General features: G+C 35.7%; 1 protein-coding gene across 2 annotated transcripts in view; it reads left to right on the top strand.

Moving 5' to 3' along the window:
• The window catches only part of LOC149793410 (uncharacterized), a 74,177-nt gene that overhangs the window by 42,163 nt on the left and 16,817 nt on the right, over window positions 1-15,197 (top strand). For both annotated transcript variants that reach the window (XM_089967397.1, XM_089967396.1), the window contains exons 5-10: window positions 3,824-3,935; window positions 6,487-6,570; window positions 8,268-8,305; window positions 10,740-10,781; window positions 11,766-11,904; window positions 13,895-14,015. In XM_089967397.1, the coding sequence (XP_089823523.1) occupies window positions 3,824-3,935; window positions 6,487-6,570; window positions 8,268-8,305; window positions 10,740-10,781; window positions 11,766-11,904; window positions 13,895-14,015 (536 nt within the window). The remainder of the gene's footprint in view (window positions 1-3,823; window positions 3,936-6,486; window positions 6,571-8,267; window positions 8,306-10,739; window positions 10,782-11,765; window positions 11,905-13,894; window positions 14,016-15,197) is intronic.

Genomic DNA, 15,197 nt, shown 5'->3' with positions numbered 1-15,197 from the left:
GATGGCAATATAAATCTGTGCTTAATGGATGGAGGACAGATTGGCAATAGTTCTGCTGTCCAAAGCTTGCAAGAAAGCCAGAAAGCTAGAATTGCCAATGACTATCTCAGTTGTGAATTTCTTAAGGTCACAGTCACTTGAGGTAGAGAAGTTGCCAATAAAGAACAGGGCCCAGGCATTTTTTCCACCACAGGCCTCTCATACTGTAGTGACCTCATTGCCCAGTTTGCCATCCCTCTTTTCCTGACTTATCATTATCGAACAGACAACTGGGCCATTCTTGGCATGGTACAGCTGCTCACATTAATCAGTCTTGCACAACCCATCAGCTCATGTACATTCAGGCTATGGTGATCTTTCACATAATAGCTTGTACCAGGCCTTATGCTCATGTGTCAACCAGCCACATACCATGCCTACTCCAGCTCAGGCACCAACTCAACTCAACTCAACTTATGCCCATTCACCTCATTACCAAATTTTCTGGCCTTTAATACGATTCTTTTTGACCAGAAAATCTTAGCTCTTATACTCCAAATCAACTTATATATAGATTATGTCATCCAAATCACTTTATCATATTTTTTGTATGGAAAATAATTCTCCAAGAGTACAAACAATAATTTACCAATAGGGAAATGAGGCTACCCATGGGTACTATGAATACCACACCATATAGTTAAAGGATATGCCAGGTGGTTACTATTGTAAATTTCTCAGCCATTGACATTCTTGAACTTGCCAACAGAACCAACAGCAATTTAAAGTACATCTAGCATGAGCAAAGATCAAAAACAGTTAACAGTTGCCACGTAAGTACAGAAAGAGTACATGCACTTTAAACAAAATCTTAATTGTTATGAATAGAGAGGTTGTGATACTTGCAAAGAAAATTAGACAGCATGCAAAATGGTCAGTCTTGTGATTTAACCTAATGGAGACAATAAAGATATAACTATTGTGAATATTTAAACCCTTAATGAGTATGGTACGTATTTTTATAGTTTGCATTTACTGTTTCATTTATTAATGTTTTCTCTCGTTGACAAAAGCTTCAGCAACACAGGGGCAGTAAGTTAAAGAAAAGAGCAAAAATATCTGCGAAAAGCTGAACTTTTTTCTCTCTCTTTCTCTCTCATATTGGACCATATTTGATTTTGATCACAAGATGCATGAAGAAGAATGCGATGGAATACATAAGTACCCTTCTCTCAGTATCTCTCTACCCCCCCCCCCAATGCATTTTAGAATTAATGATGCACTTTCCCTATTGCTGGTAATCTGAAATAGTATACAGTGATACTTTTAATATTTATGAAACTGGAAGTTATTATTATTTAATTCCACACTGCATTGCAAGTTTTATCTTATCTGTAACTCAATAAATTTTTAGGTCAACATCATTATATGTTGCTAAAAGTACATAATGCATTTAAAATACTTCTTGTGAAACAAATTAAGTATTTTTAGTTACATTTAATGATCCTGACTGGAAAGGTTACTGAGTTGCAGGTAGGAAAAAATTTGCGATGCTGTGTGAAATGATGTGAAAAATACACTACGAGGTTTTGATCTGGCCCTGTCTTATACTCAGCATCGACTTATAAAAGGATGAAGGATGGAAAATTTGCTAAATTTGCTGGTTCAACTTATACTCCACATTGACTTATAGGCCGGCAAATATGGTACTCTGATACAATGAGCTTTCTTCTCAACTTACCCAGTCCCCAAAGCAAGATACAGGTTCTGTCAGGTACAAAGTCATGCTACTTCCAGCCCAGGTCCCGTTGCCATCACATATTGCAAATGGCAGTGTTTGTGGTGATAAAGTCTCTCAAGATATCCAGTGCTGGACCCATAATAGTAACACAGACTGGACAGTTCCATCATTGGTACTAGTTAAATGGTAATCGTACCAGTTACAATTGTTTACCTTTCTTGGAGACTTTTGATGATACCTGGAGATTACTGATTCCCAACATGGATGGACTCCAATCTTGCTTGTTCTCCATGGTTACCTGTTTCCACTGTTCAGTAATTTCTACCATTTCAGGAGGCTTCTTTGTTGCTCCACATTTCTGACTTTGAAGATGTATGTTTGCAACCCCTTCTTCTCTATTCAGTCAATTTACCAAGAATGAGAAGTTTTCATTTAAACAATCAGAAGTTTGGTCAAGATGCTGACATCTTTCATTGCTTAGAAAGGCATCTTAAAGACCAAAGTTTCAGCAGGTTTTTCTTCTCACATTGAAACTCCATCTAACTTCACTCAGGCCTTCTACAAAACAAAGATTAGTTGAACAAATGTATCAGCCACATCAATTCCCTCAGATGAGTTACAATAGTAATGAAACCTGTCAGGGACTGGGGTTAACTAGATCCCCCCCAAGCAGATGGGACGGTACATCTCCAAATCCTTTCAGTCATCACTTCCTTAAGAAACTATTTTATCGGAAGTGAAGGTGACCCTCTGCGGGATACCAATCTGACAGATCCCAAAACCACTGAGAGCCCAATGAATCTCTATGGAATTGCATCATCACTTCTATCCAACTCCTCCACTACTACAGTGATTAGAAGAGATGTGAACACTAACAAAAAAGAGAAAAACCTAGACATCCAGTTTCAAAATGCTAACAAGACAAGTGCTTGCTACTACTTAAGTTTCTGTACTCTTTAACCTATCAGAAGACAATAAACACTATACTCTTTGTCGGATAATAAAAATCTTCTAATCTCATACAAAGCTGTCTAGTAGCAATGTTAATTGGAAAGATAGAGTAATTTATTGCATTTACCAATTACATACTCTACAATTGGAAGAAATCAAGATCTCTATTTAAATGGGAGTCCAGGCATTTTTAATTTCTAAGAAACAAACACACCAATTTTTCATACTGATGTCCTGGCTGTTAAGAAAGAGAAAAATATAGTATTCCTGGGTATGTCAATGTTATCTTCAGTACATATGGATTAGAAACCTTTCCGCAACAAGCAACAACTTATCCATAGTATTGTAACTATTTGCTACATGCTCAACTGAAAGATATCCTAGAGTCGACAATTGAGGCCTCCCTCCACTGATGAACATGCCATGGAGTCAGTCTCATATCTGGCTCAAGTACTCAGCAGGGTAGCTCAACACTCACTTTCCAATTCCATTTGTTACTTCCATTGATCTACCAGCTTGTGGAAAGATACACATTTCTACCCATGAGGTGGAATGCCACACTACCAACCTTCCCACTGATCCAAAAGCTTTGGCAGTTTATACCCTTTAACTGACTTGAACGGTCTTCATTCTATTACTTTTCTCCCAGGTCACTTGGAAAGTGGGGGAATCCTTGAGCTTACTAATCCTGATTGCTCCTGTCAAGTGGGAGAGATCATGGATCAGCAACCAACTGAATCTCGAAGAAAAGATTCCCAAGAAAATCCTGCTTTTTTCTTGCCACAGAAACTACCACACACACAGGTTTTCCATCCCATCCCAGAAATATGACTCGTTTCAATGAAGCCCTCTGAAAGAAACATTTCTTTGAACAAGTGTTTGATGGATTTGTTCATGCAAGTATGTGCACTACTTTGATAGTCTATGAAGGGAAACAAAGTTTTCTCAGATTGTTGTGAGGTGACAATATCCAGCCCCAGCTCAAAGAGACTGATTCCAGGATGAAAGAACCTTCAGAATAAATCATACTTTTTATGGATTGCAGGAGCAACATTTTTTGTCAAGGCAGTGTCCATTTATTGATATATGTTAACCATAGCCCATTTCTCACATGAAATTTAAAGCTGATTTGCGTACATTATATAATTTCAGGCTTCATGAATTTCGATGGCATGGCAGTGATCCAGAGAACAAAGCCCGCATGATTCCCAGTCATAATGTCTTCACCCAGCTGGCAGTCATTCCTGATCAATTCTATTACAATGTAAGATGTTTATTTTTCCTCTCCATTGTCCTTTATGCAATTATCTGTTTTCTCATTATCAACCAACCAGTAGCTAAATTACCATCTATTTTTAAAACAGAAGAGCTTGTAGGATGGTTTGTGCTGTTTAGACATCCAATACAGCCGTCACAGAATTGGGGTCGAATATGGCCACTTGAGCAGCTCTTTTGAAAATCTTGTTATTGCTACCCCTCATGAATGAAAAGCGATATTATCACCAAAAAGACGTTTTTATGATGTCTAGCTGGTCTTAAATGAAAGTGGTACTGCTCACACATCCAGTATGGCTGCCACAGTGGCCATCTTGAAATCTTATAACTACTTATGAATGAATTGCCATATCAGCTTGGGGTTTTCACTTAAAGACTTATTATAATGTCTAGTTGGTCATAAATGATAATTATAATCTCACCTCAAAAATGGCCAATACAGTGGCCATCTGGACACTCTTATTTTTGCTACTTCTTGAAATGGCTAGATATATCAATTGTACACTTTCACCATAGGACTTCTAATGATGCCTAGTTAGTCCTAAAGGAAAATAGTGCAAATCTAATATCCAGTATTGTCACCCTAGCAGCCTTAAATTCAGTTGTTGCTACTCCTCGTAAATGGAATTTGACAATTTTCTTTAATCAGAAGAGTTATTATGGTGCCAAGTATGGTTCTAAGTGAAAATGATGGCAACTTACCCTTAGTAATGCCACTGAGGTGGCCATCTTGAAAATATTGTTGTCTCTACTCCTCCCAAATGGATGACTATATCAACATGAGCTTTTACCAATAGATTTCTTATGACACCTAGTTGGATTTAATTAAAAATGGTGCCTATCATGATATGACTACCAAGATAGCTGTCTTGAAGATCTTACTGTCATTTTGCTTCCTGAATAGATGGTCATAATAACATGAAGTTTGCATCAAAAGACTTCATATCAAGTCAACATGGTCTTATAAAAATAGTGCCAATCTGACATCTATTATGCCTAACACAGAAGCTAATTTGAAAATCATTTTATCATTGATGAATGTCAGAGATGGCTTCAACACTCAGCAGTTATTAGGAAGAAATTGTTTTGTCTTGAATTCTTGGAAATTATCTTCACCCATTTGAGCATCAGTATTTTGAGATACTCTTCTTGTGTATTGTTACATTGACTTCTTGTTGTTGTATTGTTACAGTGACTTCTTGTTGTATTGTTACATTGACTTCTTCTTGTTGTATTGTTACATTGACTTCTTCTTGTTGTATTGTTACATTGACTTCTTCTTGTTGTATTGTTACATTGACTTCTTCTTGTTGTATTGTTACACTGACTTCTTCTTGTTGTATTGTTACACTGACTTCTTCTTGTTGTATTGTTGCACTGACTTCTTCTTGTATTGTTACACTGACTTCTTCTTGTTGTATTGTTACATTGACTTCTTCTTCTTGTATTGTTACATTTACTTATCCTGGTACATTTAGTGTTGAGTCTGCTAATTCAATGATAATGTGTTCTTGACACTTGTTGAATGCAAAGGCCAAGTAAGGCTTCTCATGGATTTAATTTAAGAAATAAAAACAATTGAAAAACTGTTATTTTTTTAAATAGATTGTTTAAACAAAAGTAGACCCTTTATTATATTACCATATCTTCCCATAGCCAGGGAGTCCCATATTTGTCACACTTAAGATTCAGTATAAAATTTTGTTGTTGTTGTTGTTGTTGTAGGGTTTAACGCCATTTTTCAGCACACAATAGGCTATACATGGCGGCCAATATTAATGGTGGAGGAAAAACCCAGGAAATTCCCGGAAAGAACCACCAACCATCGAGAAGGTACTGGCAAGCTTTCTCACATACCCCCATTGGCCAAATCTGAGACTCGAACCCATGCAGACAGAGGTGAGATGGCAGTGATCCGTAACGGAGAGCGCTTTAGACCACTCGGCCACTCGGGGCCCCCTATAATATTTTGTAAATTTAATTTTCTTCAGTGAACATTCCACATTGATGGATTACCACATCTTGCAATTGTTCATTGTTTGAAAAGTGAAAAATGGAACTATATAGAACTTTTTATCCAATTAACACCTACATGGACAATTGGGTATGTACTGTTGATATGAATAATCCAGTTAATTTACAAACAAAAGTTCATGCATGTTGGCTTATGAAATTGATAGATTTGCTTAAAGATTTAGGAGATTGTTCTACCTGGAAGTGTGAGCTAGGGATTGGGATTGATAGAATGTAAAATGACTGGTTAATTAGGTTGAGACAAGATGTGGCTTTGTTGCCAAGATCTAGTTTTATAATTTTTTTCAAAGAAAACTTGCGGACATTGTAATGCTACCTATCTAGGTGAGTGTATGTGTGGATGTTTTAGTGACTGTTTGTAATAATTGTAGTTGTGTCAGTTTTGAGCCGATTTGGGCAGAGTGAAATGAGAGAATAGCCAGAACATAAAAGGTGAGGGGTATTGGTAACTCAGAAAAGTCCAAAGTTATATTGTTTTGTGACAAATTTCTCCTATGCTTTTCCAGGTGCATGAAGTGAGGACAACAGATGACACAATGATCACCATCAAACTGATGCTTTTCTACACACTGAAAGATGTGGTGCTGATGGTGAGATTTCTTTTTCTGTTCATTTTTCTTTCAAGCTTCCTTATTCCAAATTTTTTTAAAAGAAAGAACTTTTGTTTACTACAATTGTTCAAATTTTCATTTTTTATCACTCTAAAACTCTCATGCATTTGAAAATCTGCAACAGGTCCTGTAAATTACAAGCATTTTCAGAAGCTTAAGATGTATGTACATTTAATCTGGGGGCCCCGAGTGGCCGAGTGGTCTAAAGCGCTCTCTGTTATGGATCACTGCCATCTCACCTCTGTCTGCGTGGGTTCGAGTCTCAGATTAGGCTAATGTGGGTATGTGAGAAAGCTTGCCAGTAGCTTCTCGTGGGTCGGTGGTTCTTCCCGGGGTTTTCCCCGGTTCTTCCTCCACCATTAATACTGGCTGCCATGTATAGCCTATCATGTGCTTAAACCCCACAACAAGAACAACATTTAATTTGACATCTACAATTTTAAAAATGTTGTTTTCATTGACAGCTACATCTTGTACAGCATTCATATTGCCATTGAATAAGATATAATGTTAAAAATCTGTTTAATAAGTTCATTTAGTTAACACAAATTCAGTTTGGTAAAATATTATAATGTACTGTAACTATAAGGGCGTGACAGTCATTAATGGTATGATTTTATATATGGAAAATGAAAATTGAACCTTCAGTCCCAGAAGTGCAAAAGTTTGGTAACTCCACACGTATTGTCTGGGCTTTACTTTTATCATGCCAATAAGGTACAACAATGTCATCACCTACATGCATAAGGCTTCTCGTCTTATCTACACTTACCATTAAAGACAGACCATCTATACTCGCTACACCTACTATTAAAGACACACCATCTATATTAGTTTTGCTTGTGAGTTGAGTTCTACTTCACACTGCACAGACCTAGACCCGCCTTTGCATAATATTATGGCAGATCTGGTTCCATGCAGTTTGTTACAAGTAATCAGTGAAACAAATGAAATAGACCCTAATCTACCAGCACATTATATGACAGTGGATCAGGGTCTGTGTTGTTTGCAGTTGGACTTAATATCCGATCAAGTATATATACACTTGTGTTGTTTTTTTTTTATTACTGTTGTCGACATTAAATAGAAATTTGGACGATCTTCTTATAAAAATGAAACATTTTTTTAAGTTCCAGATTTTATCAGTAGAGTATTATTATTATAATGAAGTGGTATTAGTTCATCTTTAGTAATTTTTTGATAGGTTCACTATCATAGCACATACTGTATGTACTGAATTTATGAATCAGGTCCAATTGAAAACAACATAGAACCTGATGGGAAGATCAGGGTCTATGCTGTTTGATCTACTGATTAGGTCCAACAAACTTCATAGACCCAGATCTGCTGGCACAATATATGATGGCAGATCTGAGTCTCTGCAGTTGGACCTGACGAATATATGCAGTAATTTATCATAAATAGAAGGAAATTTAACTCCTATATTTTGTTGATTGTTTCAAATTTGTATTGTTTTGGATAAATAAAACTCGGTTATGTAATTGAGTTCTCAATGGATGATTCTGTAATGATCATGTCACATTGTATGGAAGTAGGTCTTCTTTTTTCAGCAATGGGAAAAGAAGACAACAGTTTTAGATATTTTTGTGTGCTTATAATTGTAGTCGAGAGTTCAGAATATAATGATTGTATTATTTGGTTCTTTTTACTTTCAGCTGGACACAACCCATGATCCGATTGCTGATATGATAAAGTGAGTTGATTTTTTTGTTGTGTGTTTATTATCAACCATTAACTTTGGTTTGATGGGTATTTTTAGTTTTGCCCCTTACAGATCAGTGTAAGATTAAGTACTGACTTATAAGCTGTCATTAAAGCCAAGTTGTTGATCAGTCAGCGAATCTAATAGCGTAGGTTTTGTGAATAAACATGTCTTTTATTTAGTCATTTATAAGTCTGTTCCAGCTGCAGATAACATAGACATTGATCTGATGTTGCATAATATGCATGTAGATCAGGGTCTGTGTTGTTTTTTTATACCTAATACTCCTCACAAACTGCAGGTACATTATGCATGGGCCAGTCTGGCTGCAAGCAATTCACAGTTGGACCCAACTTATAAGCATGTATATATGCTATGCAAAGCGGATTTAAATTATGAAACAAGACTCCTCTCAGAGGATACAACATAGTAATGAAACTTCAGAACAGCAAACACTTTTTTAAAAGAAAGAGAAAAGTGTAGGGTGTTAAACCCACAACAACAACATCAATCACTTTTAGTTCAAATGAAATACAGTGGTTCTCCTCTAATCATCCCACTCCTTCTGGAATGTAAATATGGCCTTATAAAAGAGATAGCTTCTCATGAAGAGATAAAAGTATTGAAATATACCATAAAATATTTATTATCCAGATATCAGTTATTCAGTTTATTTGCTCACTCAGACTGTGACCCTTAAAATTGTAACTTTTGACAGTGTATATGCTAATTTGCTGATTATGGTGTCAGCATGTCAGACCTATCAACTTTTATGATTTTGTATAAGTTTTATGAAAGTTACCCTTAAAATATGGACTTACAGCATACTAGCAAAAACTATGGAAAAATGATCATTGCTGAAAAATCTGGATAATTGGTTCATCCATGTTTGTTTTTTTTTTTTTATTCTGGTTTCATCTAAGAATTAGCAAAATCAGGGAACCAGACTAGCTTTGCAGCAGCACCCCAGATGCTTTAAACAACTGCACCTATTTGTTCATGAGAAGCGTCTGCATGATCAAACTGTTGTTTATAGAAGTTTTAAAAATGGCAACCAGAAAGAATTGCATGTTTAAGATGAAAGGGAAAATAAGCTTCTAGAAAAGTGTTAATAATCAACACAAAAGAATAAAAAGAGGTATTCAGATTCTTGTGAGTAAAAGCTGGAAAGGACACAATTATGTTTATTGGACATCACATGCCAGTTTGAGTATGTCTTGTAGTGGGAGATATGATTGCCATCGTCATCAGAAATGGGAAAAAATTTCCAAGATTTATGTCAAGTTGAGAGATAGCAACAAGTCATTGAGCTGCATAGGGTTTGGAACTAGAGTTTGTGCAGCTGTACTAGTGGTAAATAAAGTCTATGTGTACATTACAAACTTTTCAGTTGAACATAATGTTTATCATCGATACGTCAAACGTTTAATTATATTTTCCAGCTTTACAATAGCAGTTATTAATATTTTGTTAAACCTTACTGAAAACTGGTCAATCTTACCGAAATAAATTAATTGCCTTACTGAGACAGACTTGTCAGGGTTGGCAGGTCTGGCAAGTAACAGTAATCAGAAACAAAGTTGACGGCTGAACAGCCATTATGCCATCATCAGTCTCATGATGACAGCTGAACAACCTTTATGCCATCATCAGTCTCATGCTGGCATCTAACAGCTGAACAACCTTTATGCCATCATCAATCTCCTGATGACATCTGACAGCTGAACAGCTTTTATGCTATCATCAGTCTGATGATGACATTTGACAGCTGAACAACCTTTATGCCATCATCAGTCTCATGATGACATCTGACAGCTGAATAACCTTTATGCCATTATCAGTCTCATGATATCGATCTACTACTAAGACAATTCATGATGGGATGATAGCCTGGCTGTAATGGATGGTCATTTTATATGCAGTCTGTAAACATAAGTAAAAACAATAGGCATTGATTCAAGTAATCTTATCTGATACTGATTCTATTCATATCTTATGCCAGTAGGTGAAATTTTAAATCACTAAGTTATTATTGATCAATGATTGAGATTAATTAGTCTTGGAGGGGCCCTGAGTGGCCAAGTGGTCTAATGCGCTCTCCGTTATGGATCACTGCCATCTCACCTCTGTCTGCTTGGGTTCGAGTCTCGGATTTGGCCAATGTGGGTATGTGAGAAAGCTGGCCAGTAGCTTCTCGAGGGTTGGTGGTTCTTTCTTGGGCTTTCCCGGGTTCTTCCTCCACCATTAATACTGGCCACCATGTATAGCCTATCATGTACTGAAAAATGGTGTTAAACCCTACAACAACAACAACAACAACAAAAATCGTTCACAATTGGAATTTTTGTTTACTTGTAGTCTTTTCTCTTTCATGATTTGTTACTAAAATTTTGATAATGTATGTAAACATTGTGTTTTATTTCAGTGCCTTGTGTGCAGATGTCATTGCCTTCATTTCTAGATTAAGGTAAACATCACACCACACATTATACATCAATGTGAAAAAAGTAAATTTTTGTTACACTAGCAAAAGATACAAAGATGCATGCATTACTTTATTTTCAACTTACTTTTTAATTACCTTTGTTCTTGGACTATTAGTTCACCTGGCCTTAAGACCAGTTCAGCTTATCGGATGACCCAGTGTGTACCATACATCATCTATTATCATTTGTTCCTCTGTCAACAATTGCTTTTTACCACACTGGAGTCCATATTTCTGATCTAATTTTGATCAGACTTGAAATATGAGTTTATAGTTCATTAATATCTCAGATGAGTTGAAGTTTGAGCGACATCAACACATTATCAAAGAGGTGATCTCACATTTGATTGGCTGAGCTAGTTACTACACTAGAGGCCATGTTTCCGATATAATATGATCAGACTTGAAACATATGGAGGACATACAAGTTTTTTTGAGTAGTTAATATAAACATATTTGAAGAAAAATGGAAACACTGTCGTGAGCGGTGAAGCCACAAGTGATAATACAATATATTTCCACTTGGAGTCTAGCTTGGGAGTAGATTTTGATTGTCATTTAAGTTTGGTTTGCAATCAACACTCATCAATGACCAATCTGTACATTGTTTTCAAACATGATTGTGATACAAGTTAAAATTGCTGCTTAAAAATTGCAATACTAAATTTAATCATGAGTTGATTTTTTTTTTTCCTTCTAAATAACATGTACCGTTTGTATAGTATTACAGATGTACAATAGTGTGTAAGCATAATTTCATAAAAACTGCTCAACCTAGCCAATGAGATTTCAGTGGGAATGTTTCTTTAAATATATGACCTGATTAGAGTGGATTTTAATTCCAATGAAGCAATGCTTGCATTTTTTTCAGACATTTTCTTGTCAGTTGTAATATTTTGTCTGTGGGCATAAATGTTTTAGAAACATCTAGATAAATTAGATACAGTGTAATCTTTTTTTCTTCAGTTATGATGAATTTCTCAAGGTGACACACAAGTTGAGTGAGGTTGAGAGTTATTCCCAACTAATGCAGAGAGCAGAGAGGATTGGTTACCAGGTTCAGAAAGTTGTCTTCAGGGGATACCATGCCAGTGAGCAGTTACAGGTAAAACTCTCTCTCTTTCTCTCCTATTGGTTAGAGCATCCACCTCGGATGCGGGAGGTCGTGGGTTTGATCTCCGGCCAAGTCATACCAAAGACTTACAAAAATGTTACTAACATCTGCCTCGCTTGTCGCTCAGCATTAAGAGGTTAGTGTAAGGACTGGTCGGCCTGGTGTCAGGATAATGTGACTGGGTGGGACATCATGCTACATGTCTGCGGCACGATGCCCCAGTGCTAGACATCACTATAAACTGTCACACTGTAGACATCATAGCAATATGACTGAAAAAATTGTTAAAGCTCCTAGCTTTCTTTATATGCATTTACCAAAATTTTCAAAGCAAGTAGTTTTATGTGAAATTGGTCTTTTGTATAGTCTACTTTCTCTTCATTAAAGTGAATCCTGGGATGCAAAATTTACGCTGTCTTACATACAAAATATATGATTTAGTATAATTTAGGTTCTTTATAGAGTTGGAAAAAATGAATTGCTTGCTTTTTTTTTACATTGGGAGGAGGTGTGTTGTTTTGACTTTGTAGAGAGTAAACATAGAAGGATCAGCTTTGTTGTGACATTCTTTCTACTGATTCACATTCTCAATTCTCATTTTGAAGATTTTCATTATGAAGCTTTTATTGTGATAGACGTTGGCATCAGAGGTGAGAGCGTACCTCCTACTGAAACCGTTGCCAAAATCCTTTTAGTACTACCTCACTTTCATTGTCCTCATTCTTTTAGTACTGCCTCACTTTCATTGTCCTCATTCTTTTAGTACTGCCTCACTTTCATTATCCTCATTCTTTTAGTACTGCCTCACTGTTATTGTCCTCATTCTTTTAGTACTGCCTCACTTTCATTGTCCTCATTCTTTTAATACTGCCTCACTTTCATTGTCCTCATTCTTTTAGTACTGCCTCACTTTCATTGTCCTCATTCTTTTAGTACTGCCTCACTTTCATTGTCCTCATTCTTTTAGTACTGCCTCACTTTGATTGTCCTCACTGTAAATATGCAAATGTATAACATGATCTTTAGCATCACAATAAATTCAGTAAATTTAGAATATTGGTGACATACATTTTTATGTTTTGGGTCATCAACAGCAATCATATTGTAAAACATTGTTGCTATTGAGATGAATTAATTTTAATTTCTTTACAGTTAGTTCTTCATTTATGTTTGACAAAATACTGTATGTTTAAAAATTATTGTTTGGGTAAATTTAACAAGTTTTAACTCATCATAAGTGTAAACAGGCAGTGTCAAAAACTGTTCCCCTCACAGGCAATTTGTACATAAAGTAAGAATTAGCTCCCTTTAGCGACAGAGGTTTTGAGCACATCACTCGTCATTCCTTCAAAGGTTACATTGCTTAAAAGACACTAAGATGTGTTTTTTAGTTTGATTTTGCCACCAGAGTTAAGATTGAAGTATCAATTGTAGATGGCTTATGTAGCCCATGGTGTTCACTTTCTAGTTAGTAAACTTGAATTCTGGGAATGTTTGAAATCAAGGAAATGTTGAATCCTGCTATTGATATTTGGACAACACGTAGCATTTTATATAGCATTGTACAAGTTCCATCATGCCATGTATTTTAAAAACAATTTCCATGCTGTCACATTGATGAAGTTTTGTAAAATATATTTAAAGGGTGAGGTAATATCAAAATATGCTGTGTAAAAATGGGATGATGAATAAATTACATTTTGGTTTCAAGATAAAATGTGTCAGAATAGACAGATATTTTTTTGTTATAAAGATTTGTTTGAAAGTTACAATTAAATTAAAAGTTCTGCTCTTTTGTTTTATTTAATGTTGGAGACATTTCCAGAGAAAACATTCCAAATTAATATTTTCCTTTAAAATATATAAGGAAAAAAAGGACTGAGTGAAAGAGCTGTATGAAGGCAGTGTATGTTGAAAGTTTGTAACAATTGCTAGAGGAAAATTTTGAGTATCTCAATGAGACATTTGTCTTTTGCAACAGGCAATGCAGAACAGTGCCATTGAATCCCGCACCCAGCTGCGACTGAATGCAGAGATTGAGGACCAAAAACAGAAGTTGGCTGATTTCAAATTTGCCAAGGAACAAGCAAGAACAAAACTGAGTGAGTTCCACCTTTCATCTGGGACCTATATTATCTGAAAGACAATACAGCTCTCCCACATTACAACACTTTAGTTTAGGTCTGTCACAGCCAGCTGTGTTATTTACATTATAGGAAAAACAACTCATGTAGTGAACCATGGTATAACCAGAAGTGCTTATGTGCCAAACCAGTATATAGTGAGAACCATGATTGACTGCCGAATAGCAGGAACCTTGTATGTACTAAACAATGGTATAGTAAAAACCTCATATTGTACTAAACAATGGTATCATGAAAACCTCATATGTACTGAACAAGGGTATAGTGAGAACCTTGTAAGTACCAAGCAGTGGTATAGTAAAAACCTCATATGTACTAAACAATGGTATCATGAAAACCTCATATGTACTGAATAAGGGTATAGTGAGAACCTTGTAAGTACCAAACAATGGTATAGCAAAAACCTCTTATGTACCTAGACAATGGTATATCAAAAACCTCATGTATTGAACAATGGTATGGTGAAAACCTCATGTACTGAACAATGGTATAGCAAACACCTCATATGTATTGAACAATGGTATGGTGAAAACCTCATATGTACTGAACAGTGGTATAGCAAAAACCTCATGTATCAAATAATGGTTTGGTGAAAACCTCATGTACTGAATAATGGTGTAGTGGGAACCTTGTAACTACTAAACAGTGGTATTGTGAGAACCTCATTTGTAATAAACAGTGGCATAGTGAAAACCTCATATGTACCAAACAGTTTTATAGTAGGAACCTCATATGTACCAAATAGTGGTATTGCGAGAACCTTGTATATACCAAACAAAGGTATATTGAGAACCTCATATGTAACAAACAATGGTATAGTGATAACCTCATATGTACCAAAGAAAGGTATAGTGAGAACCTCCTATATACTGAACAAAGGTATAGTGAGAACCTCATAAGTACTAAACAGTATTATAGTGGGAATTTCATATGTACAAAACAGTGGTGTAGCAAAAATTTATGTTGGCAATCTGTATGTGTTTTGGCAGGGAGTGAGTTAAACAAAATACATATAGTAATATTATCCTGTATAGTAATATTTAAAGTTTTTACTTGTTTCATTTGTTCATGTAAAATAATAAATAGAATAAAGGAAAATGGCTTAATAATTATCTTCTTGTTATTTTATTTCAACTTGTC

Source organism: Sinohyriopsis cumingii, chromosome 8 (assembly GCF_028554795.1).
Source record: "Sinohyriopsis cumingii isolate HCF-2022 chromosome 8, ASM2855479v2, whole genome shotgun sequence".
NCBI classification, from domain to species: domain Eukaryota; kingdom Metazoa; phylum Mollusca; class Bivalvia; order Unionida; family Unionidae; genus Sinohyriopsis; species Sinohyriopsis cumingii.
Note: the sequence above shows the minus strand (reverse complement) of the source record. Positions and strands in the feature narration are given on the sequence as shown.